The 27817-nt window shown below is 43.5% G+C and overlaps 1 protein-coding gene across 3 annotated transcripts in view; it reads left to right on the forward strand.

Moving 5' to 3' along the window:
- Positions 1-27817, forward strand: part of pnpla7b (patatin-like phospholipase domain containing 7b) — a 473312-nt gene that overhangs the window by 83952 nt on the left and 361543 nt on the right. For all 3 annotated transcript variants that reach the window (XM_072488205.1, XM_072488203.1, XM_072488204.1), the window contains 4 exons: positions 2362-2442; positions 5799-5927; positions 10771-10851; positions 16203-16359. In XM_072488205.1, the coding sequence (XP_072344306.1) occupies positions 2362-2442; positions 5799-5927; positions 10771-10851; positions 16203-16359 (448 nt within the window). The remainder of the gene's footprint in view (positions 1-2361; positions 2443-5798; positions 5928-10770; positions 10852-16202; positions 16360-27817) is intronic.

The following is a 27817-nucleotide window of genomic DNA, read 5'->3' on the forward strand; positions in this document are numbered from 1 at the left end:
CGGATGTTTGCGGATGACTGCACAATGTTCAGCACCATTTGCAATTCCTCAAATAATGAAGCAGTCCATGTCCAAATGCAGCAAGACCTGGACACTATCCTGCCTTGGGCTGACGAGTGGCAAGTTGCATTCGCGCCACACAAGTGCCAGGCAATGACCATCTCCTACAAGAGAGGATCTAACCACTGCTCCTTAACGTTCAATGGCATTCCCATCGCTGAATCTCCCACAATCAACATCCTGGGAGTTACCATTGATCAGAAACTGAACTGGACTAGCCATATTAATACTGTGGCAGGTCAAAGGCTAGGATTCATACGGCAAGTAACTCATCTGACCCCCCCCCCCCCCCCCCCAAAAAGTCTGTCCACCATCAACAAGGCACAAGCCAGGAGTGTAATGGAATACTCTCCACTTGCCTGGTTGAGTGCAGCTCCAACAACACTCAAGAAACTTGACACCATCCAGGTCAAAGCAGCCCGCTTGATTGCTCCCCCTTCCACAAACATTCAAACCCTCCACCACCGACTAACATTGGCAGTAACTGCAGTAGCTCACCAAGGTTCCTTAGCCAACACCTTCTAAACCCACGACCACTACCATCTAGGACAAGAGCAGCAGATACCTGGGAACTCCACCACCTGAAAGTTCCCCTCCAAGTCACTCACCACCCTGACTTGGAAATATGACGCCGCTCCTTCACTGTTGCTGGGGCAACATCCTGGAGTGCCTCCCTAACAGCATAGTGGGTGTACCTACACCTCCAGGAATGCAGCGGTTCAAGAAGGCAGCTTACCACCACCTTCTGAAGGGCAACTAGGGATAGGCAATAAATGCTAGCCTAACCAGCGACGCCCACATCCCGGAAATGAATTTTAAAAAACCATGCTCAGGTTCTTGACTATGAGCCTTTTGACTCTGAGCATCTCTAACCGTGAAATGTATGTCAGCTTTTAATTACTGATGTGCATTACAAATTAGCGAGGAATTTGCTTCTGGCTTTGAAAAGAATCACCGAATAGCCTACTTGCTGTGAATTTTCCCCTTTCTTGGATTCTCTGTACCTCCCCACACTGGACCAAAGAGTGACCATGCAATCTAACCCCAGGCTTCTGTCAGTAACCTTCCATTATTGGCTCATAAGAGGCTCACGAACATCCTGGGATGAAACTGAGATTGTTTCTTGTCTAGTCGGCAGTTTGTGCTGTCCTACCATGGCTTGTGGACATCAGGAACAACTTGAAATAGATACCTCAAAATCTAATAAAATTCATATTAAAATAAAACCACACAACACAAAGAAATCTTATGCATTTTTATTGAGTATGAATATTAAGCATTATGGGGTCACAGCAGGTGGATGGAGTTAAGCTACAGATCAACCGTGATCTAATTGAATATTGGCACAGTAAGAAATCTTACAACATCAGGTTAAAGTCCAGCAGGTTTATTTGGTCTCACTAGTTTTCAGAGGGCTGCTCCTTCATCAGGTGAGTCACTCACCTGAGGAAGGAGCTGCGCTCTGAAAGTTAGTGACTCCTTAAGACTTCTTCCTGTGCCCTCCCTCGTCCAATGCCAGCACCTCCACACCATAATTGAATTTTGGAACAGGCTAGAGAGGTGAATTACCTACTCTTGTACCTACATTCCTAATTCTGCAAGAAGATAAACCGACGGGAGGATAAAGAGGCACACGTTCAACTTATGAAAGGCATCACTTCTTTATGCAACGAATAGACTTTAGGTTGGGTAACGGAGGTAGAAATCTTATGTCATTTCGGAGCCAAATAGGGGCTGCAGCAATAGGATTGTGGGTGTTTCTTTTTGGATGGAGGAATTGAATGGTATTCCCAGCTGTGTTTACTTGCCCACTCAAAAAGTTCACAGGAGCACGGCCATTATATGGGATTTATTTATCCTTGTGAGGCTCCTGGTGCTATCGCTTGCACAAGAAGTGGCAAGGTTGATGTCTTAAACCAGCTGATGGCAGTGAAGGACGAATGCGGGATCGTTGACTCTCCGTCATTACTTTTTTGGCAGGAGGGGGACCACTTTTAATGTCCTAAGGAGATGTGAGGAAAACAGACAATGAGCTGAGAAGAATGAAATCGGGAGGGGTGGTAGAAATTGAAGTCAAAAGGATGTGTTTTGAAAATATCTCCACTTTGTGTAATTCGCTGAAGCTTCCACTTGTCTCGGTCTGTTGGCATGTCAGTGGAATTCACAGTTTGGGAAATTATAGGTTCAGAGATAAAACATCAAAATGTACATTTTTGGAATGGTTAGAATTAATTCAGTCAAGTTGAGACTGAATAGTCACATGAATGAACATTTAATTTTTTTTGTTCTTTGTTTGAACAGGATGGCACTGAGGTTGTGGTGAAAGAAGTTCTGCCAGGCGACAGTGTGCACAGTCTTCTCAGTATTCTAGATGTCATCACAGTGAGTAAATAGTGCACAACATGCAGGCCGTTTTATTGAGGATGTTAGTTGCCAGGAGCAACTATGGGGCAGTTAGATTGGTATTTATTTTGACAGTGATGCTTAGAGTTGCTGGAATATTTAACAATGTTCAGATTTTTGATTGATAGAAATGTATGTTCTTTTTTTCCCCACAATGTGCGGTTCCTATTGTGTAGAGTACAATACGTTTTCCCCCTCCCGTGCAGTTACTGATAATAGATGCCATGTCTATGATCCGACTATCTCACACACACTTCCTTACCATGAGCCTGTCTCCCGTTGGGTTATGGTTACTTGGCAGAGCTGGCAGTTACCTCCGCCGATGTGTCAGGCCCAGACAGGGATTGCCAGAATGCTACGGGTTATTGGGACACATCAGAGTCGTCTATAATCATGTCCTCATCCAGCTTGCATGTGCACATTTTTCAGCAGGTGTCACTGGATACTGATCAGATGCAAGAATTGTGACTGAATCCAACCCACCTCCACCTTTAAAAGACCTGGACCCAATTATAACACCTCAACAATCTGTTCCATAATGGGAAGTAAACTCACCAAATAACTCAGGAAGTTACATGCGCTTTGAGTTTGGGTGACTTGTATTGGCCCTAATCACTTGTATCCAGTTTCATTGCCAACTCTAAACATTAGCCCCTGGAACGATAGTATCAGTGCCTTTCCTGATATTTGCCTGTTCAAATTGGTAGAAAGGATGATTCAATGACCAACAGTTCAGATGGATTCTATCATCTTGTTGTACATGTTCTGACATAACGGGAATATCTTAGGCCACACTGTTTTATGCCTTGCATTTTGCTCCCTGTGTTATTGTGTTGATGCATAAATGTGAAGATTTATTTTGCATTGCATATTAAGGCTGATGCCTTCAACCTTAGCTGCTGGCATGTCCTGAGAGATTACAGCTTCCTTGATGTAGCCAATTTTGTTTTAAAAGGAAGGTTTTCAGCTTCCACCATCAAAGTGAATTAAATGTCAACATTACAGTGGCAAAGCTTAAACATGGCGGGAGCAACTCTTTAGAAACAAAAATGCACTTAACAAAAATTATTTTTTAGAAATCCTTTGTTTTGTCTTCAGTTTCCTCTGTCATCTTTATTTACTTATCCAAAATACTATATTCCAGCCATTTTGTTTTTTTAAAAGCCCCTCCCCCCAAAAACACTTTAGCCTCCAGCTGAAAATCAGTGCTAAAGGCCAGTATTTCAACCTATCCACATCCAGGTCTATCTTTGCCATAGTTCTGTTGAGTGAAGGAGTTGGACACTGCCACTTTACTAGCTTTTCTCATCAGCAATGATGTACATTGAGACTTCAATGTGTTCTAGGTTTCACTAGTTCACTGCTTGTGACATGTTGTATCTGTGACCCAGAAGCAACTAATTCTTCTTTTGTGAACTGAAATCGTCAAAGTTTTTATGTGATCAGCAGTAATAATAGAACATAGAACAATACAGCGCAGTACAGGCCCTTCGGCCCATGATGTTGCACCGAAACAAAAGCCATCTAACCTACACTATACCATTATCATCCATATGTTTATCCAATAAACTTTTAAATGCCCTCAATGTTGGCGAGTTCACTACTGTAGCAGGTAGGGCATTCCACGGCCTCACTACTCTTTGCGTAAACTTGAGCTTATTGCTTGTTTGAAAATCAATGCTATCCTTCTGTAGTTTGTAGCATTTATGCAATTCAATTATCTGATAGAATCACACTTGGTTTGATTGAATAGCACTGCTTTTGTTGTGTTCAATTCTGATGTGGACAAACAAAGATATTTATTTCCATGTGGGAAAAGAATAATTTATTTCCGATTAATGTACCAGACTGTGAAGACGACGTTTAATCAGATTGAGTGGATCCTCTCTCGCTGTAGGCGACTCAATATTGGTTCAGTTTCAATAGCGCGCATGCATTCCTTTTTCACTTTTCTCCCCCTCTGCACTTGGCACCCCCGCTGCAATCAGCATGGATGGAAGGTGAAGTCCCACTCGAGAGTCTTTGGGCACGTTAACTAGACTGACATTTCAACTATACTGAGAGAGTACAGTACTGTAATGGTGCTGACCATTGGATGAACTGAGGCCCCAGCTGTCCCCTCAGATGAACGTAAAAGATTCTATGATGCTACTTTCTCTGTTCTTCAACCAGCATCTATAAAGCAGTTTACCTGGCCACCTATTTCATTGCTGTTTGTGAAAGCTTACAGTGTGCAAATCCTGGCACGTATACTGCATTGTCCACCAAGTCAGGAACGTTGTGGGTTTAGGTTTCACTCTAGAGATCTGACCGTAAGCTCACACTTCAGTGTGATACTGAGTGAACGGTGCGCTGCTGGAGGGACCATCTTTCAGATGAGACATTAAAGCACTATTGGAAGAAGGGCAGGCAAGGGAGTTCTCACTGGCCAATATTTAACTCTCAAATAGAAATACAAATGTTCGGGTCATTGAACTCCGTGAAGCTGCCACATTTCCTGTATTACAATGGAGATTACGCTTGAAACATGCTTCATTGGCTGTAATGTGCTACCATTGTGAAAGGTGCTCTCTAAATGCAAGCTCCTGCTTGCTTTTTGTCCTCACATGAGTCATACGAGGGTAAGAACACTCTTGTTACCTGCATTCACCCACCCATCCCACCCAAATGGTAATTCTCCATTTAAAATGACTGAGTAAAAGAAAGGCTTTTGACTGAGCCTGTTCCTATCCTCAGCTAACACTCCCACACATAATTCAGCAAAAATCATTGGATAACGATTGGGGGTAGTAGCCCCTTGTCTCGCAATCTTCCTAGGTTCCCAAGCCCCTCACCTCCAAGCTTTGCCTTGCTTGAGACACTGAAACCTATTGCAATGCTCCTACCACTGTTGAGCTCTGTAATGTGCAAGGAAGGTTGTTTCTGAATCTTTTTGGTGTTCAGAGCTTAGTTCTACAATAGGAATTATTTCTACAACTGGGTCATTGGGTGTCATCTACTTTTTTTCTTGATTGCATGTTGCCTACCTAAGGGTGTAATACTCAATTTTTGCTGCATTGTTCCTTAGGCTTGTGATGAAATGATCGTGACTTAAAAATAAGTCAATCCAACTGGGTAATTATTCCTTAAGGATGTTGCTCAGTTAGCAACATGACTTTGCCTTCCTGATTCTCCTCTCCATATCCCCATACCTTGCTGCCTCCTTTAATTATTTTGTCCGGATAAACTGAAAGATCACGATGAGACCTCATTAAGAGTAGTAGCTCTCTATCTGAAGTGTTATAAAATTTAGTTTATTAGTTTGCTGAACTGTTACTATATTGCTCACCTTCCAGGGTTATCCTGCTCCATATAAAACTGTCTCTGCTCGGGCAGTGTGCACATCCACTGTGCTGCGCTTGCCAGCCAGCGCGTTTCAGTCAGTCTTCCAGAAGTACCCAGAAACCCTAGTCCGAGTGGTTCAGGTAAGAATACATTGACACTTTTAAAACACTGTTGAATATTGGATTGGATTTGTTTATTGTCACGTGTACCCAGGTACAGTGAAAATTATTGTTTTGCGAGCAGCTCAAACAGATCATTTAGTACATGAAAATAAAATAACATTAAAAAAAAAACATAATAGGGCAACACAAGGTATACAATGTAAATACATAGACACCGGCATCGGGTGAAGCATACAGGAGTGTAGTATTAATCAGATCAGTCATAATCGGGTCCTTTAGGGGTCAGGTAACAGCGGCGGAGAAGCTGTTTTTGAATCTGTTCTAGCATGTTCTCAAACGTTTGTATCTCCTGCCCGATGGAAGAAGTTGGAAGAGTGAGTAAGCCGGGTGGGACAGATCTTTGATTATGCTGCCCACTTTCCCAAGGCAGCGGGAGGTGTAGATAGAGTCATAGATTCATAGAATTTACAGTGCAGAAGGAGGCCATTCAGCCCATCGAGTCTGCACCGGCTCTTGGAAAGAGCATCCTACCCAAGGTCAACACCGCCACCCTATCCCCATAACCCAGTAACCCCACCCAACACTAAGGGCAATTTTGGACATTAAGGGCAATTTATCATGGCCAACCCACCTAACCTGCACATCTTTGGACTGTGGGAGCAAACCGGAGCACCCGGAGGAAACCCACGCACACACGGGGAGGACGTGCAGACTCTGCACAGACAGTGACCCAAGCCGGAATCGAACCTGGGACCCTGGAGCTGTGAAGCAATTGTGCTATCCACAATGCTACCGTGAATGGGAGGCAGGTTTGTGTGATGGACTGGGCTGTGTTCATGACTCTCTGAAGTTTCTTGCGGTCTTGGGTCGAGCAGTTGCCATACCAGGCTGTGATGCCTGCTGTGAAAGCAGGATGCTTTCTATGGTGCATCTGTAAAAGTTGGTAATAGTCAGTGTGGACATGCTAAATTTCCTTCGTTTCCTGAGAACTTGTGTTGCTGAGACGAGTCATTGTTTGCAGGTGGGGGATGGCTAGTGGGAGTTATTGTGACTGGCCAGCCTAAACACTTGCTCTGTTGTTGCTTGGTGCATTCTGGATGCCAGGGAAGTAATGACAGACCAACCTTCTGCACCACTCTCCCATGTTCACATTTAGGGCCATCTAAGGTTGATGCTACTATGTAATGTATGTGGACTTTCAAAAAAAAAAAACTTCGGCGAAGTTTACACGATGGACTTGTTTGCACAACTGAAACCCGTGGGACTAAAGGGACAAAGCCCGCTTGGATACAAATTCAACTACAGTATGGAAAGTAGACAATAGTGCTGAATAGATGCTTTTTCAGACTTGAAGAAAGCATACAGTGGTGTGTGTCACCCAGGTGTCGGTGTGTGCAGACACAAAACTTTGAAATATTGTAAACAACGAGGAGGGTCGTAAGACTTCAAGAGGACATAGACAAACTGGCGACATGCAAAGAAGTGCAAAGTGATTTACTTTGGTAGGAAGAATGAAGAAAGGCAATATAAATATCCCCATCCTCAATGAGGATCTGTGCAAAAAACGAGGCTGAAGCATTCGCAACAATCTTCAGCTAGAAGTGCCGAAGATCCATCTCGGCCTCTGCAGGAGGTCCCCAGCATCACAGATGCCAGTCTTCAGCCAATTTGATTTGCTCCACGTGATATCAAGAAACGGGCTGAAGGCACTGAATATTGCAAAGGCTATGGGCCCTGACAATATTCTGGCAATAGCCTTGAAAACTTATGCTCCAGAACTTGGTGCACCCCTAACTGTTTCCGTACAACTACAACACTGGCATCTACCCGGCAATGTGGAAAATTGCCCAGGTATGTCTGTACACAAGAAACAGGACGAATCCAACCCAGCCAATTACATCCCCATCTGTCCATTCTCAATCATCAGCAAAGTGGGCTAAACAGGGCTAAAAAGGGACTAGTTTAGCACAGTGGGCTAAACAGCTGACTTGTAATGCAGAACAAGGCCAGCAGCACGGGTGCAATTCCCAAACTGGCCTCCCCGAACAGATGCCGGAATGTGGCGACTAGGGGCTTTTCACAGTAACTTCATTGAAGCCTACTTGTGACAATAAGCGATTATTATTATTAAGTGCCGGAAGGGGTCATCAACAGTGCTAGCAAGCGGCATTGAGTAATCACCTGCTCGCGGACACTCAGTTAGGTTTTGCGATTGCCACTCGGCTCCTGATCTCATTACAGCCTTGGTTCAAACATGGACAAAAGAGGAGAATTCCAGAGATGAGGTGAGAATGACTGCCTTTGACATCAAGGCAGCATTTAACCGAGTGGTATCAAGGAGCCCTAGCTAAACTGGAGTCATTGGGAATCAGGGGGGGGAAAACTGTCCACTGGTTAGAGTCACACTTGGCACAAATAAATATGGTTGTGATGGTTGGAGGTTAATCATGTCAGCTCCAGGCATACTGCAAAAATTCCTCCGGGTAGTTTCTAGTTCCAACCATCTGCTTCATCAATTATCTTCCTTCAATCATAAGATCAGAAGTGGCGATTTTTGTGGATGACTGAACATGTTCAGCGCCATTTACAACTCCTCAGATGCTGAAGCATGTCCAAATGCAGCAAAACCTGGACAATGTCCTGCTTGGGCTGACAATTGGCAAGTAACATTCGAGCCACACAAGTAACAGGAAATGACCATCTCCAATAAGGGAGAATTAAACCATTGCCCCATGACATTCAATGCTTACCATCACTAAATCCCCCACTACCAACATGGTGGGAGCTACCATTGACCAGAAATTGAACTGGACTAGCTCTGCGTGTGTTTCCTCCGGGTGCTCCAGTTTCCTCCCACAATCCAAAGACGTGCAGGTTAGATGGATTGGCCATGCTAAATTGCCCTTAGAGTCCAACAAGTTTAGGAGGGGTTATTGGGTTGCGGGGATGGGGTGGAAGTGAGGGCTTAAGTGGGTCGGTGCAGACTCGATGGGCTGAATGGCCTCATTCTGCATTGTATGTTCGATGTTCTATATAAATACCGTGGCTACCAGAGAAGGCCAGTCTAGGAATTCTGCGGCGATTACCTCGCCTCCTGACCCCCAAAGCCTGTCTATCTACAAGGCACAAGCAGCTGTGGCACAGTGGTCAACTCTGGTGCCTAACATTGACCCTGATTTAATTCTGGTCTTGGGCGACTGTGTGGAGTTTGCCAGTTTTCCCGATGTCTGCGTGGGTTTCCTCGGGGTGCTTTGGTTTCCTCCCACAGTCAAAGATGTGCAGGTTAGGTGGATTAGTCATGTTAATTTGCCCCTTTGTGCCCAATGATTAGCTCGATTCGCTGCTAGGATGGGCCTGGGGAGTGGGTTTAGGTAGAGCAGTTTTCCAGAGGGTTGGTGTACACTTGATGGGCCGAATGGCCTCTTTCTGCACCAATGAGATTCTATGAAGCCAGGAGTGTGATGGAATACTCCCCACTTAACTGGATGAGTGTAGCTCCAGCAACACTCAAGAAGCTCAACACCATCCACGATGAAGCAGCCCACTTGATTGGTCCCCCTTCCGCAAACATTCAATCCCTCCACCACCAACGAACAGTGGCAGCCGTGTGCACCATCTACAAGAAGCACTGCAGGAACTCACCAAGGTTCCTTCAACCGCTCCTTCCAAACCCATTACCACTACCACCTAGAAGGACTAGAGCAGCAGGTATCTGGGAACACCACCACCTGGAGGTTCCCCTTCAAGTCACTCACTATCTTGCCCTTCCTTCACTTGTCGCTGGGGCAAAATCCTGGAATCCCTCCGAAGCAGCACTCTGGGTTTACCTCCTACACATGGACTGTGGTGGTTCAAAAAGGCACCACCTTCTCAAAGGCAACTAGGGATGGGCAATAAATGCTAACCAGCAACGCCCACATCCTGTAAAATAATTTTTTTTAAAGTACAACTGTAAAGGGATGCAGGAGCTGAGATTTTGGAATGAAAGTACCCAAGCCTTTGAAGGTGGCAAACAAGTTGACAAAACCATTAATAAAGCCTTTATGAATAGAGACACAGTATGCAAAAGCAAACAGGCTTTGTTAAACCTTATAAAAATGCTGGTTTAGCACCAGCTGGAGCATTGTGTACAATTCTGGGCAGCACACTTTAGAACGGATGTGAAAGCCTTGCTGGAGGTGCAGAGGAGAGTTACTCTGATAGTACCAGGGGTGAGGGGCTTACGTGGAGTGACTGGAGAAACTGGGGTTGTTCTCCTTGGAGCAGTGAAGGTTAAGGAGAGATTTGTTGGTGATGTTCAAAAATCATGATGCAGCAAATATGGAGAAACTGTATGGGGAAGGATTTATAACCAGAGGACATGTTTTATGTGATTGGCAAAAAGCCCCAAGGCGAGATGACGAGAACATGCTGATGACCATAGAGTTGCTTCAGCCAATGGCGTTGACAGTGAAATTATCATTAATCGTAGAGTAGAAAGTTTTACATAGACTTGGAATAACTCTTCTGCCTAGCCATTTGCAAAATTTCCACAATGATGTTGCCACTGAGCTTATTAAGCAAATATAAAGTCTGCTTTAATGCTGTACCCATGTGTCTCAAGTGGTATAATTTCAATACTGTGCATTCCTTCCACCATCAATGACAGTTCATCGTTAGTATATTCTTCATGTTCTTGTGTAGCTTGAAGCTCGATTTCCATTTACAACTCCAATTTGGAAGGAGGAAATCTGTAAATGTATGGTTGGACACATTTTCAGAGTTCGAGTGGATTTAACTCCGCATCTACCAGTGTGCTCTTAGGAAATGTTACTAATGTTGATGGGGCACTGAGAGTAACTGTGCTTTCTCTTTTTCTCAGATAATCATGGTGCGCTTGCAGAGAGTGACCTTCCTGGCATTACACAACTATCTGGGCCTGACCAAGGAGCTGTTCAATTCGGTGTGTAGTAAAAACGGGAAAGATAAATGACCCCTTGCCCGCTCAGCCTTAATATGCAAATCAGTTAATGAGGAGTTTTGCTAATATGCCGTTTTGGGATACTAATATCTACTAATGTGATTACATTTACTGCCATATTAAAAGTTAGAGTTATAGTATTAAATTATTGCCTGGTGACTCTTATCTCAGCTTGAGGAGGGTCGGCTATTATCACCGATTGTTGACTCGTAGTTGGGATTAAAGAAAACAAACTAGACAACCAGAGCTAATGTTTATTTTAATTATGGCATCAGACATTCATGTAAAATCGGATGCAACAGGACTGGTTTCCAGTACATTAATGCCCTTTGAGCTAAATTATTTAATTTAGAACTGAAGGAACTTGGTATGTTTGAGTGATACTCTGTTACCCAAACCAAATGCATATTGGAAAGAGTTATTGGCCATAGGAATTGTGAGACCATAAAGGACCAAAGTTAATTTAGCCTGTCTTCTGGTAGTTGCATGATGCAATAATGAAGTTATTGACAAATCACAACAATCAATCGACATCAATTAGTCGACAGCAGACGCAAATATGACGTGAGAGAAACCCTAGTGGTGGAGAGCTTTGAGAATCCAAGGTCACTTGTTCCTCCCAAGCAAATAATGTGTATATTATATTAAGAATGTTTTTTCTTCTGAAATTTAGTTTGCATTTGAATTAATCAATATTAAATGCATAGTCTCCTTAGGAATCTGTTTCGTAAGTTGAGCACTGAAATAAAGTTCCCACAGATTAGTAATGGGACAGAGTTTCCTGCAGCAGCAAACTAATTAGTTGGACTTTGTCCGTGCCGGTTTAGTTTCCACCCCCCCCCCGGCATCTGGGCCTGTTTGAACACAAACTGTGTTGTTTCTTCTTCCTCCTCTCTTCCTTTTTTTGACTCCGCCCGAAGGCAGATGCAACCCACACTGCCATGACCTCCACTACGGGTAGGGAAATGAGGCGGGTCCCAATCCATCTCAGCCGGAATAGGGATCGAACTCCCTACTGTTGACACCAAGCGGCCATCCAGCCAACTGGACCCCCTGATATGCATGTTGTTGCCTGTAGCTATGGATAGCGGTGGGTGGTTTTCCAAATTTTTCCATCACGTTGGGTTGATTGGGAAACTCTTCCACTCTTCCCGCCTGCCATTGGTCTGTGTTGGAAGGATTTACAAGTTGACACTTAACCGCATTGTGAATGCACCTTCCTTGGCTATCAAATCCTGGAGTGGGACTTCAACCTGAAGCTTCTGACTTAGAGGCAGGGACGCTATTCCACTGCACCACAAGACCTCCTGGTTGTATTTCCTTAACTAATCCAATTGAAGAATTGTTACTGAACAACACAGAATCTGAATCAGAAGGTAGAATGGTGAATGCAATGTCAAATCAGGTACAGAAGGCAAAAGAAAGATTGGATTGAGGGAAAGAGAAAAAAAGACACAGAAATTAAAAAAACCCTATTGTAAGTCTCCCAACAGTAAAATGCAGAATGAAAATGACTCCACACTTGTCAAAGTTTGTGTCAAATAAGGTTACACTTGAATGAAATAGACATCCTTCGCATTTTGTGACAAATGTAGTCCACATGTATGGTGTCAGTGCCGAAACCTCATGTGATTCAAAACATCGGAATGGGGAGTCAGGTGGTGAGATGCAACTTTCAAGTATTTAGTTTACCTGTCAATCAATGTTAGTCTGAAATTGTTCTCCGCATAAAAGATTGATCCAGAGGGTGAGATTGCAGGGAGTTGGGTGTGGAATATTAGATTGGATTGAGGATTGGCCGACTGTCAGAAAGCAGAGGGTCAGGTTTTATGGGTGCTTCTCTGGCTGGCAAACTGTAACTAGCGGGGTGCCGCAGGGTTCAGTCCTGGGACCTCAACTGTTTACAATCTATATTGCAATCTGCAAGCAGGGACAGAGTGTAACAAAGAAAAATTTGTGGATGATACTAAAATAGGTGGAAAAAAAGGCAATGAAGAGGAGATAGAGATTTTATAGACTGATATAGATAGGCTAGGAATTTGGGCCAAAATTTGGCAGATGGAGTTTAATGTGGATAACTAAGGTTATCCATTTAGAAAGGCAAATTATTATCTAAATGGAAACAGATTCGAAATGCGTCTGGGCAGAGGGATCTGGGTGTCTTTGTTCATGAATCGCAGAATGCAGGTACAGAATGTACCAAGAAAGGCAAATGGCGTGTTGCCGTTTATTGCAAAAGGACTGGAGTATAAAAGTAGAGAAGTGTTGTTGCAGTTGTTTCGGGTGTTGGTGAGACCACATCTGGAGTATTGTGTCAAGTTTTGGCCTCCTTATTTGAGGAAGGATGTGGTGGCATTGCAGGCAGTTCAGAGGAGGTTCACCAGATTGATTCCGGGGATGAAAGGGTTGACGTATGAGGAGAGATTAAATAGTTTGGGCTTGTACTCGCTGGAGTTTAGAAGGATGAGGGGGAACTGATTGAGGTGTATAAAATACTAAAAGGGATTGATAAAGTAAATGTAGACCAAATGTTACCCCTTGTGGGGCAATTTGGAACAAAAGGTCACAGATATAGGTTGAGAGGGGGTGGATTTAAAACTGAGCTGAGTAGGAACTACTTCTGGCAGAGGATGAATATGTGGACGTCGCTGTCCCATAGTGAGATGGAGTCCAAATCATTAAATGGTTTCAAGAGGGAGGTAGATATATTTCTGATTTTTAAAAATGGGTTAAAGGGATATGGGGGATAGGTAAGGAGGTGGACTTGAGACCAGAAAGAGATCAGCCATGATCTGATTGAATAGCAGAGTCGGCTCAAAGGGCTGAATTGCCTACTTCTCCTAATTCCTATGTTCCTATTTGCACATAAGTAACAGTGAGGGGTGTTAGCACCCACTGTTGTTTCTGCAGCAAATTCTTGCTTGCTGAATTCAAATGCAGGCTGTGTCCTTTGCTTCTATTGTTCTGAGCAAGGTGAAATAGCTCATCATGGTCTAGATTATCTAGTCCCCGCTGAATCTGAATAACAGCAATCATATCGCCACTCAACCTTCTATTATTCCATTGAGAACATGCTCAATTTACATAATTGCTCCTCAATCCAATTCTGCCTTCCTCTCAATCATTCTGGGTGCCCTCTTCTGTAGCATTTCATTAGCTGCAATATCCTTTTTGTAATGTGGTGAGCAGGACTGTACATAATATTTGAAGTATGGTCACATCAATAATGTATAAAGTTCCGTTAGCAAGCTACTGATGTACAGGTTACATGGAAAAATATTGGATTGATGAATTTGATCCCCAAAGCAACAGTGAGTTTGTAGAATTTAAGGCAATTAAAACCTAATTCGAACAGTTCAGCCAATGTAAATTAGTGGCTTTTCTTTTGAGTGCAGCTACCTTATAGATCATAGATCATAGATCATAGAATTTACAGTGCAGAAGGAGGCCATTCGGCCCATCAAGTCTGCACCGGCTCTTGGAAAGAGCACCCTACCCAAGGGCAACACCTCCCCCCTATCCCCATAACCCAGTAACCCCACCCAACACTAAGGGCAATTTTGGACACTAAGGGCAATTTATCATGGCCAATCAACCTAACCTGCACATCTTTGGACTGTGGGAGGAAACCGGAGCACCCGGAGGAAACCCACGCACACACGGGGAGGATGTGCAGACTCCGCACAGACAGTGACCCAAACCGGAATCGAACCTGGGACCCTGGAGCTGTGAAGCGATTGTGCTAACCACAATGCTACCATGCTGCCCACTTATCTTGAACCAAAAAGCAAAATTCTGCGGGTGCAAAACAGACGCAAATAGCACGGACAGAGGAAAGTACCTAAAATGATCTCTGGTGAAGATGACGCGATGGTTGGATGGCAAATGCAATATGTACAGGGTGCATAATGGAAGGAAACAAAGAAATAAAGGACGTCTTTAAAAAAAAAAAAAAAATTTTTTAATTACTGAGAAGAGCTATAGGGAACTAGTAACACAGGGACAGGATTAGTCCATTTAGCTCCTCAGCCTTCTCCACTATTCAACGGCCTAGTATAGCTGAGCTTCTACCTTTTAGGATTGCAAGCATGAAAGTTTGGTGAAGTTGGCCAAGTCGCAGCACACTGTCAGTTTCCACAGACTTGTGGAAAGTTCAGAGTCTTCCTTGGAAGGGGGCAGCTTGTTGATTAAGGGAGCACTTGGAAATTTAGTGACAGACACCAGAAAATAATTTGAAGAAACATACTCCTGCCTCCACCCACCCATTGCATTCCCATACGAGAGTGCACGCACACGCACTGGCTCAGTAAAACAGTTTGCTGTGAGTTTCTAAAGGATTGAGTCCGCAGTGGTCGGTCACGATGTTCTTTTAAAACATCTATAAATTCAGCTTTCCAATGATCCCAAATCTACTTAGCGTCCAGATGCATTGCTAATCGTTTCCACCTACTAATTCTAATGCCCTGGGCTGTACAACCTGTTTAATACAGTTTGAGAAGGTGGATGGAAGAGATGAGAGTAAATGTTTTAAATGAGCTGGAAACTATGATTCATGGTTCAGGTGAGATTGGGGTAAAGTACTTCATGCAATTAATTCACATCAACCAGAAGTAGAAATTCATTTATTCCTGAAATGTTAATTTTTCTATTTAATTTGTGCTACCTTAATATAATTGGGCTGTTTAATACCTGACGGTGATCGTGCTGCCCATCAGAATTGAGCAGGGCTAAAACCATCTCCACTCATCCTCAGGAAAAACACAGCACTGAAGCAGTGTGCATCCCCACATAAATCCTGCATATGTTTTGTCTCCAGCTTTCTCTCTCCTTCTTAATTTTGAATAATAATGAGGGCTTCAGTGAAGGAATTTTGGTGAGAGGCTTAGTTCCAACTACTCATCTCAGCGATCAAAGCAAATGCATCAGTCTGGGAAAGATTCTGTCTTGAGGTTTGTATCTAAAAGGATGTCATCTGATCCATTAAGTCACTCAACTACTGTAAAAGCTTAGAATATGACTCAGTTAATTTGTTGAAAAATGTGTTGAAGGTTTGGATATGATGATGTTTCTTGAAATTCCTCATGAGGAGATACCCTAATTTCCCTCACTGTATTCACTTACCAGCTAATGAAATGAGCTACTAAGATTAGGCTTTGGGTATTGGTTCCTGGGAACATCATGGGCGCATAACATTCTGGAAGTGAGGAACCAGATTTGATGCCAATGCTCCACTGCCTTGCATATGTTTAATTGCGTGCGTGAAGGGATTTCTTTATTGTGAATGTGCAAATTGTGGGTAATTATGATTCTGGTCAACGCTTCACTTGCTGCAGGAGAGCCAAGCTATCCCCTTAGTGTCCCTGTCTGGCATCACTCCGTCCAGCCCCAGTAAAATGGTCAAGCGACAGCATAATATCTCTGGGATGGATGAAGATCATTTCGAGAAAGTGAGCCGAGGAAGTGATGTCTCAGCGCACAGTTTGGAAACAGGTACAAAACTCACCTCCTTATTTAAAAGCTGAAGTTCAAGTTGATTTGTGAATAAATGCTGTGACTGTTGTTCTTTAAGTATGAAAAGTGGTGCGTAGTAGTATTGTCACTGGACTAATATAGTAATCCAGAGACCCTGTCACCCAGATTTTTTGTGCACAGAGCTCCAAAATGAATGGCCATGGGAAAAGAATCCACCGATGATTGTCTTCAAATGGATTACTGCATGATAAGGTTAATGGATCCATTTTCTTTAAGCATGCGAGCCTTGTGGGCAGCACGGTGGCGCAGTGGTTAGCACTGCTGCCTCACGGCGCCGAGAACCCAGTTTCGATCCCGGCCTCAAGTCACTGTCCGTGTGAAGTTTCATGTTTGCATAGGTCTCACCCCCCACAACCCAAAAAGATGTGCAGGGTAGGTGAATTGGCCTCGCTAAATTGCCCCTTAATTGGGGAAAAAAAAAAGAATTGGGCATTCTAAATTCATTTTTTTAAAAAGCATGCTAGCCTTGTGCATCGGCTTATGAATAACTTGCATCTCATTTTACATCTGCTCGTGCTGAAGTGTAACACTTGCAGAATCACTGACCTGGGCACCAAGATCCTGTTTGGGGTCATGGTGCTTCACAGAAACCAATACCCAGTATAATCTTTGAAAATACCAGAGTTATTTCTGTTGCCTGGGCTCTTCCACACACAAAGCAAGCGTACGGCTGAGGTTGATATCCAAAAGGTACTGTATTTGTGCTACTAGTGAATCCTGCATTCAGATCTGTAGATCTGATTTAAGTCTGGAAATGGGTATGATCCAATTTATTAAATCTGAGTTCTTCTGTACTTGAGTTCTCCTGTACTGGTGTACGTGGGGATTTTGAAAAGATGGAATCTTAAAGCCAGAATGATTTGCTAAGAACAGAGAGATAGGCGTGAAAGAAGTTGTGAGGAGGATGCAAAGAGTCTGAAAACTGAGATAAAGTAGGCAAAAGTTTGGCAGGTGGAACATAATGTGGGAAAATTTGAGGTTATTCACTTTGGCAGGAAGAATAAAAAAGCAGAATATTATTTAAATAGAGGGCGACTGCAGAATGCTGTACCGTGGGGTCTGGGTGTCCTTGTACAGTACATGAATCACAAAATGTTAACATGCAGGAACGGCAAGTAATTAGGAAGGCAAATGGGATGTTGACCTTATTGTAAGTATAAAAGTAGTGAAGTTATGCTACAACTGTACCGGGCGATGGTGAGACCATACCTGGAGTAATGAGTACAGTTTTGCCTCATTTAAGGAGGTATATACTTTCATTGTAGGTAGTTCAGAAAAAGTTCACTAAGTTTTTATTGTTGGAATGAAGGGGTTGTCTTATGAGGAAAGATTGAGCAGGTTGGGCCGATACTCATTGGAGTTTAGAAGAATGAGAAGTAATCTTATTGAAGCATACAAGGTTCTGAGGGCATTTGACAGATTAGCCGCTGAGAGGGTGTTTCCCCTTGTGGGGAATCTAAACTAAGTGACACAATTTCAACTAAGGGGTCTCCTCTCCCTTTTAAGACAAAGGTGAGGACCTTGTTCTCTGACGGTTGAGAACCTTTGGAATTCTCTTGCCCAGAGAGCGGTGGAGGCTGTGTCATTCAATATGGCTGAGATGGTCAGATTTTTGATCCGCAAAAGGGTTGAAGGTATATTTGTGGGTTGGGGGGGCTGTATATTTGTGGGTTGTGGCAGGAAAGTGACATTTAGGCCATGATCAAATCAACCTCTATCTTATTGAATGAGGGACCAAATGGCCGACTCTAGCTTTGATTTCTTATGTCCTGAAACATTCCCGAAAGAACACATTTTTCATTGATTACTGATGCCAGTTGAGGATAAATCCTGAGCTTCTGTTAATTTCTTTACGGCAACTTTGTTAAAATCGACAAATATCGGTTTATAAATGAAGGGGTTATGGAGAAGTTGGAACTCTGGAGAGTTTAACTCATTGGGGCTAGGAGAAAACCCCTTAAGGGTTAGAGGTCTCGTATCCTCAATACTTTGCTCTATTGTTGTACCTTTAAGAGGTTTATTGAGGTTTTTATTTAATATTGAAGAACTATTTCCCTGACCCCAGTGAGTGTTTGTCAGAATATCTCTCCACCCCTTGTCTCCTTGCCCCACCATCAGGTTCTCCAGTGGCTACCCTTTATGTTTGTGAAGTCTGAGATGTAATAGAGCAGCCTTATCCTGCTCTCCGGTTATGACTCGGTGTTGAAGCTAGACCTTCTCTCACTCCAGTTGCAGCTGTCTTCCCTCCCTTGAGTCAGTGCATGTGGATGGCGGGGCAAACACATTAGACCGTGTACAGTTAGAACTTAGGTTAATATGAATCTTTGGGAGGAGTAAAGGCCATTTGGTCAATTTGTCCAAACTGTGGCATATGCAGATCAGAGACCCAGCAGTTGTACATTTCTTACACCCGGTACTCTTTGAATAGAGCGTGATCACTGCTGGCACTATGACATGCTGATGTTTTCAGATTGATTGATATATCAGGATTCATGGCACAAATGTCTGCCTTGTATAGCTATGATTGACCACAAACGAATTGTATCAGGCCTGCTACAGGCAATCTGGTCTCAGTGTTGATTAACTAGAGTGAAGATGTTTCTCTCTGTCATTCCTCCCTGTAGCTCTGAAGTAGGTGCTTTGTTTTATTTAATCTTTTAGTCCATAACTTGTATTGCAGTCACAATCAATGTGCTATCCACTTCAAATTGTATTTTGAGAAAATGCTTTGTTCTCAAATTGTTTTAAAAATAAATGTAGCCGTCATTCCTGGCAGTTGTTTGTCTTTTGTTTGATTCTGCCTTTGTCAACTCTTAATGAATTCTTTCTCCCCTCATTCCAGTGAGAGGTTACACAGGTTATATTTCATGGAATTTAGAAGATTAAGGGGGGATTTGAACAATGGTTATTTAAGGGGGACAGATAGAGAAAAACTATTTCCACCAGTTGGGCAGTCTAGAACAAGGGACATAGTCTAAAACTTAGAGCCAAACTTTTCACAAGCGAAATGAGGAGATAAGATTGAAACGCTGTTTCACAAACCGATTGGATCAATCATTCATTTTAAATCTATAAGAATCTTTATTGTCACAAGTAGGCTTACATTAACACTGCAATGAAGTTACTGTGAAAATCCCCTAGTCGCCACTCTCTGGCACCTGTTCGGGTACACAGAGAGAATTCAGAATGTTTAATTCACCTAACAGCACGTCTTTCAGGACTTGTGGGAGGAAACCAGAGAACCCGGAGGAAACCCACACAGACACAGGGAGAACATGCAGACTCCGCACAAGACAGTGACCCAAGATGAGAATCTAACCTGGGACCCTGGCGCTGTGAAGCGACAGTGCTAACCAATGTGCTACCGTGCAGCCTCTGAGATTGATTTCCTTCCCTAAAGGACATCAGTGAACCAGATGGCTTTTGTGACAATTGACAATGGGTTAATGGTCACTATTACTGAGAGTAGCTTTTCAGGTAATTATCGACCGGTAAGCCTGACGTCAGTGGTAGGGAAGCTGCTGGAGAAGATACTGAGGGATAGGATTTATTCCCATTTGGAAGAAAATGGGCTTATCAGTGATAGGCAACATGATTTTGTGTAGGGAAGGTCATGTCTTACCAACTTAATAGAATTCTTTGAGGAAGTGACAAAGATGAGGGAAGGGCTGTAGATGTTATATACATGGACTTCAGTAAGGCATTTGATAAGGTTCCCCATGATAAGCTGATGGAGAAAGTGAAGTCTCATGGGGTCCAGGGTGTACTAGCTAGATGGATAAAGAACTGGCTGGGCAACAGGAGACAGAGAGTAGTAGTGGAAAGGATTTCCTCAAATGGAGAACTGTGACCAGTGGTGTTCCACAGGGATCCGTGCTGGGACCACTGTTATTTGTGATATACATAAATGATCTGGAGGAAGGTATAGGTGGACTGATTAGCAAGCTTGCAGATGACACCAAGATTGGTGGAGTAGCAGATAGTGAAGGGGACTGTCAGAGAATACAGCAAAATATAGATAGATTGGAGAGTTGGGCGGAGAAATGGCAGATGGAGTTCAATCCAGGCAAATGCGAGGTGATGCATTTTGGAAGATCCAATTCAAGAGCGAACTATACGGTAAATGAAAAAGCCCTGGGGAAAATTCATGTACGGAGAGATCTGGGTGTTCAGGTCCATTGTACCCTGAAGGTGGCTGCGCAGGTCGATAGAGTGGTCAAGAAGACACGGCATGCTTTCCTTCATCGGAAGGGGTATTGAATACAAGAGTTGGCAGGTCATGTTACAGTTGTATAGGACTTTGGTTCGGCCACATTTGGAATACTGCGTATAGTTCTGGTCGCCACATTACCAAAAGGATGTGGATGCTTAGGAGAAGGTGCAGAGGAGGTTCACCAGGATGTTGCCTGGTATGGAGGGCGCTAGCTATGAAGAGAGGTTGAGTAGATTAGGATTATTTTCAAGAGAAAGACTGAGGTTGAGGGGGGACCTCATTGAGGTCTTCAAAATCATGAGAGGTATAGACAGTGTGGATAGCAAGAAGCTTTTTCCCAGAGTGGGGGACTCGATTACTAGGTGTCACGAGTTCAAGGTGAGAGGGGAAAAGTTTAAGGGAGATATGCGTGGAAAGTTCTTTACGCAGAGGGTGGTGGGTGCCTGGAACGCATTGCTGGCGGAGGTGGTAGAGGCGGGCACGATAGCGTCATTTAAGACGTATCTGGACAGATACATGAATGGGCAGGGAGCAGAGGGATACAGATCCTTAGAAAATAGGTGACAGTTTTAGATAGAGGATCTGGATCGGCGCAGGCTTGGAGGGCCGAAGGGCCTGTTCCTGTGCTGTAATTTTTCTTTGTTCTTCTTTGTTCTTTGTTCTTTGTTCCAGATTTTTATTAATTGCATTTAAATTTCACCAGCCGCTGTGGTGGGATTTTAACCCCAGCAGGTTAGCCTGGGCCTCTACATTACTAGTTCAGTGACATTGCCACCATGCCACCTCCTTTCTCTAGAGATCCACTGTCGTGCAGCTATAATTGACTCTTTTGGCCTCCATCAGTGAAGGTGATCTGAATGAAGTCTTCACACACCAGGCCAGATTCCTTATTTGCCCTTTTAATATTGTCACTGAGTTGCTGAAATAAGAGAAATATGGAATAGGAAATACTTATTCAACCCATTGAACTTGTCGTTTCCATTAATCTCACACAATTTCCTGCATCATAAACCATTGTTTGACTCGTAATCTTCTACGAGAAACTTGTACAAAACTTTTAATTTACTCCCAAAGCTAATGGAGTAAAATTCCAGACTATTCAATGATGTTTCAGGTCCTGATACCTAACCCAGTCGCTTTGTTTTCCAATAGTGACGGTTTGAGGGAAGATTTAAAAGGTGTTCAAAATGATAAGTGGTTATGATAGAGTAAATAAAGAGTAAAGAAAAACTGTTTCTCTGGGCAGGAGTGTCAGTAAGCCTAGGAAACAAAGTTGTCAAAAAATTGGAGGAGATGAACATTTATTTTTATGCAGTTAAACTTTATGACCTGGAATGCACTGCCTGGAAGGCGGCTGCAAGTAATTCAGCAGTGACTTTCCGGAGCGAATTGTGTATATACCAGAAAAGGAAGCGTTTACAAGGCTAGGAGGAAAGAGCAAGGGAGTGGGGCTAATTGGGTCACTCCTCAATGAGTCGGCACACTCTATGGGCTGAATGACCTCCTGTTGTGCTGCGTGGTATTGAGTCTACAAATTTCAATTTCCAGGTAGATCAGAGAATCAACAGTGCAGAAGGAGGCCATTTGGCCCATCGCGTTTCCACAGGCCCCAGAAAGAGCACCCTACTGAAGCCCACACCTCCACCCGTAACCCAGTAACCCCGCATAACCTTTGGACATCACGGGCAATTTATCATAGCCAATCCACCTGACCTGCACATCTTTGGACTTGTGGGAGGAAACTGGAGCACCCGGAGGAAACACACGCAGACACGGGGAGATGGTGCAGATTGCGCACCCGATAGTGACCCAAGCCAGGGGCCCTGGTGCTAGCCACTGTGCTACCATGCCGCCAGGTAGTGTAATCCATGTGGATTTCAGTTATGTTGTTTTGTACAGTACAAAGGGAACAACCGATATCCACCAAACATAGAACTTGGCTCATCCTCGGGGGCCCCTGTGCACCGAAGAAGCAAAACCTTAACTGACCAGGATGCCCCCCAAGCACCCTTGAAAAGGGATACGTCAAGCCCCAAAAGGCAACCGGATACTCGCCACAGTGCTGGACCTGGCCTAGCCCAGCACATCCTGACATACAGGACATATACCCCCAGGGCCTCCGGCACACCTCAAAACCTGCACCTCAGCTGAACCCATAGCTCTCCCACCCCACCAGAAGCAATGCTCCATCCCCACCAATGCTATGAAGAAGAGGATAATCACTCCAGCCCAAACCGGAGGTGGACCCAAACCTGTCCAGACCCCCAGGAGAGAGACGCCTGAACTGACTCCGATTGACCGCCATCACAGCAAGGATACCAAGAGAAATCTCTCTCCTCCACAACCCAACCACAATTAGCCAATCTCACCTCTGCGTGCGTCATTATAAAATCGTCTTGTTCTAATACATCAAAAGAGGACCATAGAGTGAGAGACCCAAGTGAAACGTGGCTTGACCACAGGATTCAGAAGGAACTCGGTCCTCCCGAAGATCCAAAATCTGTCCAGGCCCTCAAAGGATAAAGGCATGGAATATTAAATTCAAATACCCTAAAATTAAAAAAAATATGTAAATCCAAAAAAAAACCCCGACACTAATTAACTTTAACTTACCCTCAATCTCAATAAGAACAGAACTAACCCTACGAACGCCAGCCATCCATCCCTCACCCTGCTCTGATTCCACTCCTATTTCTTATAAACAAGATCGGGTGTGATTTAAAAACAAAACACTCCCCTACCACAGCTACGAGGATTATCAGACACAATATCAACAAAGGAGTAAAATGCTGCATATATTACACTTCACATGATTGCCTCAACATGATTTTGCTATAACAGGACAATCGGCAACACCCGCCCTCACACTCACAACTTTCGCTCCCTTGTAGGAGAAAGGACAACATTAACTATTAAGTGATCAACAACATAATCATAAGGGTGGATTATAGAAGAATTGCAGGATAAAGACAAGATCCACATCACATGGACAGATGAAGGATATGCCAAGATCAGCGAGCACTCTTCAGGATTTCTCCAGGATCCCGATTCCAACGATCAGAACACGAGGCGCCATCACTTCCACCGTGCCGACTCTCTGACCCCCAGGCGGTGCATAGCCTAGGCCCTGGCTGGGGGTCGACGATTTGACCCACTCGGTCACCTCCAACCCATCACGACCAGCATCAAGACTAGGGCGATATAGGACCAGTGATCGGTGGGCCCAACCAACTCCTGGCTTCAAAGATTGTTGTGCTCCATATAATCGGAGGTATCCGGCTTCCAAATCAAGATTACCAAAACGTGGCAACCAGTTCTCGAACTCGCATCTCACCAGGGACCAAACCCATGAATACACCTTTCCTGGCCCCAACCTCTCAAACCCGTCAGGATAAACAACACACCATGCAGTAGGGTTTTGATGACACGGAGGCAGGCCCTCACCATGGAAAGTGCAAAAACCTTCTTATGCCTCCACCATTCTAAAGATAACGTACAATTCTTCAAAGTGAGCTCTGAGGACCTGCACCGCAGAGCCGAGATCTTGAACCAAGACAACGTTTCAATAGTGGCCATCATCTGCATACACACAACACTGCCAAAGCGAGAGCCTGCTCAGCAGCAACTGCACCAGCGCAAGCTGGGTCCCACCCCAGCCCACTCCGACTGTCACGAATAAAGAAGAAATTTTACGATTTATGTCAGCTCCTCTTCTCACTATACTGATCAGGAACCTCCATGGACAACGCAAGCGAAAGCCAATATGAAATGTGCACCAGGACAAAGGAAAGGATTGAAAGATGAGCAGAGCCAGAATTCGCGAAAACGCAACTGCTCCCTCTCTCACGACACGCGATCCCCAAAGAACAGATTTCTGAGAATCCATACTTGAATCGTTAATCTGTCTTTTCTATATATTTTTTAAGTAACTCGTGTATATTTTTGGTCTATCCATCTCTGTCTTTTTGAAGAGTTAATTGGTGGCACAACCTGATTTGGATCAGAGCCCATTCCATATTTAAATTTAAAACATTTCCAGTCTTGATTGAGGCTTTTTAATGTTGTCCTCGTGACATTTTGGCAGCGAGAAAGGTCAGTAACCCTGACACTGTGAGGGTGCTGACCTAGTCTTGAAGCTGCAGCACATTTGGATCGGTTATGTCCTCCGGTGGATACTAAATGGTGTTTCTGATCTCTAAATTTAAATGCAAATTTGCAAATCGTTAGAAGAAAAGAGCAGGGGTGCCTCATAATGATGGACGTAAAAAAAATTGCAATTGCTGGGAATTTTAAATTAAACAGAAGTGGTAAAAAGACTCCGTTCTGTTGTCATGTAAAAGCGGAAACACAAGGGCTAATGTTTAGGAAAATAGGAACAAGAAGAGGCCTCTCAGTCCCTCGAGCCGATTCTGTCATTCAGTTCGGTCATGGCTAACCTGTCCCATCATCAAAAATCCAGCAATCGTATATTTTCCATTGGCCCAGCCTCAACACTGACCTCCGCCGCTGTCCAAGGATGGTGAATACAGAATCCACTACCCTAGGATAGGGACTCTGAATAGAATGTGCCACCTGAAACGTTAATTCCTCAGCCCACCCCTCTGATGTGTGTTTCCAGCATCCGTGCCGGCAAAACGTTTCACCGTTAAGTAAGCAAAACTACAAAAAAAGTAAAAGCGTGTTAAATTGTATAGGTAATTTTTATAAAGAAAAAATATTTGTGACTGCAGGTAATCTGTGAAATTTTTAATTGGGGGGGGGGGCTGCTGGTGGGCAAAGAAGCGAAACGGTGATGCTACGGGCCTTCACCTTTCGAGCTCCGTTCCAACTTCCTTGGGTATTATTTCTAATCTGTTTTTCAGTGTATACTGCTTTAGCTCCAGGTCGGCAGTTCACAATTCTTTAGAATTTACCATCCTGGTCATTAATATATCTGCTGGGCGGCACAGTGACACAGTGGTTAGCACTGCTGCATCACAACGCCAGAGACCGTAGTTCAATTCCACTCTTGGATGACTGTGTTGAGTTTGCACTGTTGGGGGCTGGTTTAGTTCCGTTGGCTGGACAGAGTGATTTGTAATGCAGAATGAGGCCAACATCGCGGGCTCAATTCCCGTACCGGCTGAGCCCCACTTTCTCAACCTTGCCCATCACCACCACCAGTCAACTCCTCCTCCTCTCTTCCCCCCCCCCCCCCCCCAAAAAAGGGGAAAGCAGCTTATGTTCATCTGGGACTATGGCAACTATGGCGACTTTTTATTTTTACTTTAGTATTCGTCTTTCGTACACGCACAACTATAAAACTTGCATCTATGTAGTCAAGTGTCCTAAGTTGCTTCATGGAACGCAATCCAACAAATACTAATATCGATGTTGAGTCAAAGAAGGAGATATCGGACGACTTGGTCAAATAGCGATCTAGTTTCTTCAGCAAGCAATCCTGTGTAATCACAGTGTCTATGAACTGCGTTGTAGGCTTTCATACCTCCTCTGCTTCTTTCCAAACCTCAATCCAGTGTCTGCATTTCTTTGGTGCATTCAATCTCCTTTGAAGTTCAACCAGGAACAAGAAAAATCAAATATTCTTGTCTGCCTCTTCCATCAAGGTGTCACACATTGACAGAATTTAAAACATGGTATACTTGCTGACTACTTGTACCCTTTAAAGTTAAGACTAGGCAAACAGGCTAGAAGCCCAGTGACCTTCCTGAGGTGGATTAAGTGTACACCTAACAAATGGGCCGAATAACCTCCTCCAGTGCTGCCAAGACTTTATGAATCTGTGGCTCTGATGAATAATACTCCTTACACTAAAACGTTCTTGCTGATATGAGAATCACACAATCTTTGTAGAGTTTTCTAATGATGGAGGAGGAAGTAAGTGCTGTGGTAACTACTAATTTCCAAGAGTATGTAAATTTTAAAGGTATCCTTTCTATCGAACCTTCAAACGCTTGCATTATCCCAGAGCATCCTCCTAGAAAGTGCCTCATTTCCTATTGTTATTGTTGAACACTTTGACATATGCCTTGAGTGAGATGTGAGAAAAACCTTTAAGTCACTGAATCACTGTATTCATTGTGTTGCTACACTGACTAATATATGCAGTAACAGGAAATAGTTCTAAAATTGCTATTCAAAAACCCAAAATAAGTTGCAACCCTTCTCAATAACAGCTAAATGCAAATCCATTTATCTTCCAAGTTATAAAACTTCTCCGAGCTTGCTGCATTGCCCACATGAGCAAAGCAAATGGGTACACAATGCCTTGGAAGTAGAAATACTTTGTGTATCGAAGTACTTGGTGGATGCAGGGGCATTTCTTATAACAATGCCAGAAAGAATAACATTCATTAAATCATTCAAATCCAGCCTTACAAGCAGCAGTAATATTTTGTTCCAGACTGGTTTATGATCAACCCTGAAATTTTCATGTATTTTATTTGGCACAATGCAAATTATGATTGCCACAGTTCCCATGAGAGAAATGGTCTCTGTTTAGTTTTTAATGCTTTTTTTTGGACACTAGACATATTTATTTTATTTATAATTGAGGACAACAGCCTTGGCAGCACACAATTTATCCGTGACAGTCTGAAGAGACATTGCTCAATTTGACAATAATGAAAGCAAATTGTGGATTGAAATGTAGCTGAGCTTCAGAATGGTGAAATATAGAATAACATAATGGGAATAAATAATAGCAGGAAATCAAATCTGGGGATTTAGATGATTTATATACAGAATAACTTAGAAGGGCGCAGTGGTTAGCACTGCTGCCTCGCGGCACTGAGGTCCCAGGCTCGATCCCGGCTCTGGGTCACTGTCCATGTGGAGTTTGCACATTCTCTCCGTGTTTGTGTGGGTTTCGTCCCCACAAGCCAAAGCTGTTCAGGCGAGGTGGATTGGCTATGCTAACTTGTCCCTTCATTGAAAAAAATGAATTAGGTACTCTAAATTTATTTTTAAAAAAGAAAAAAAGAATAACTTAGAAGGTGAAATCTAACTATGAATTCAGGTGAATCATTTATAGAATAATGTGCATCCAGGATATGTTGCAGGCTGCAATCTAATAGAGGGTTTGCAATGGCTTATACACAGAATACCTAGACTTGAGAGTGAGTTAGAGGCTGGTTCTAGTGGCTTATGGGCAATCCGAGTTAAAATATGGGAGAGCCACCCGAAAAATGCCCAGTATGTCAT

This window comes from Scyliorhinus torazame, chromosome 22 (assembly GCF_047496885.1).
Source record: "Scyliorhinus torazame isolate Kashiwa2021f chromosome 22, sScyTor2.1, whole genome shotgun sequence".
Classification (NCBI taxonomy): domain Eukaryota; kingdom Metazoa; phylum Chordata; class Chondrichthyes; order Carcharhiniformes; family Scyliorhinidae; genus Scyliorhinus; species Scyliorhinus torazame.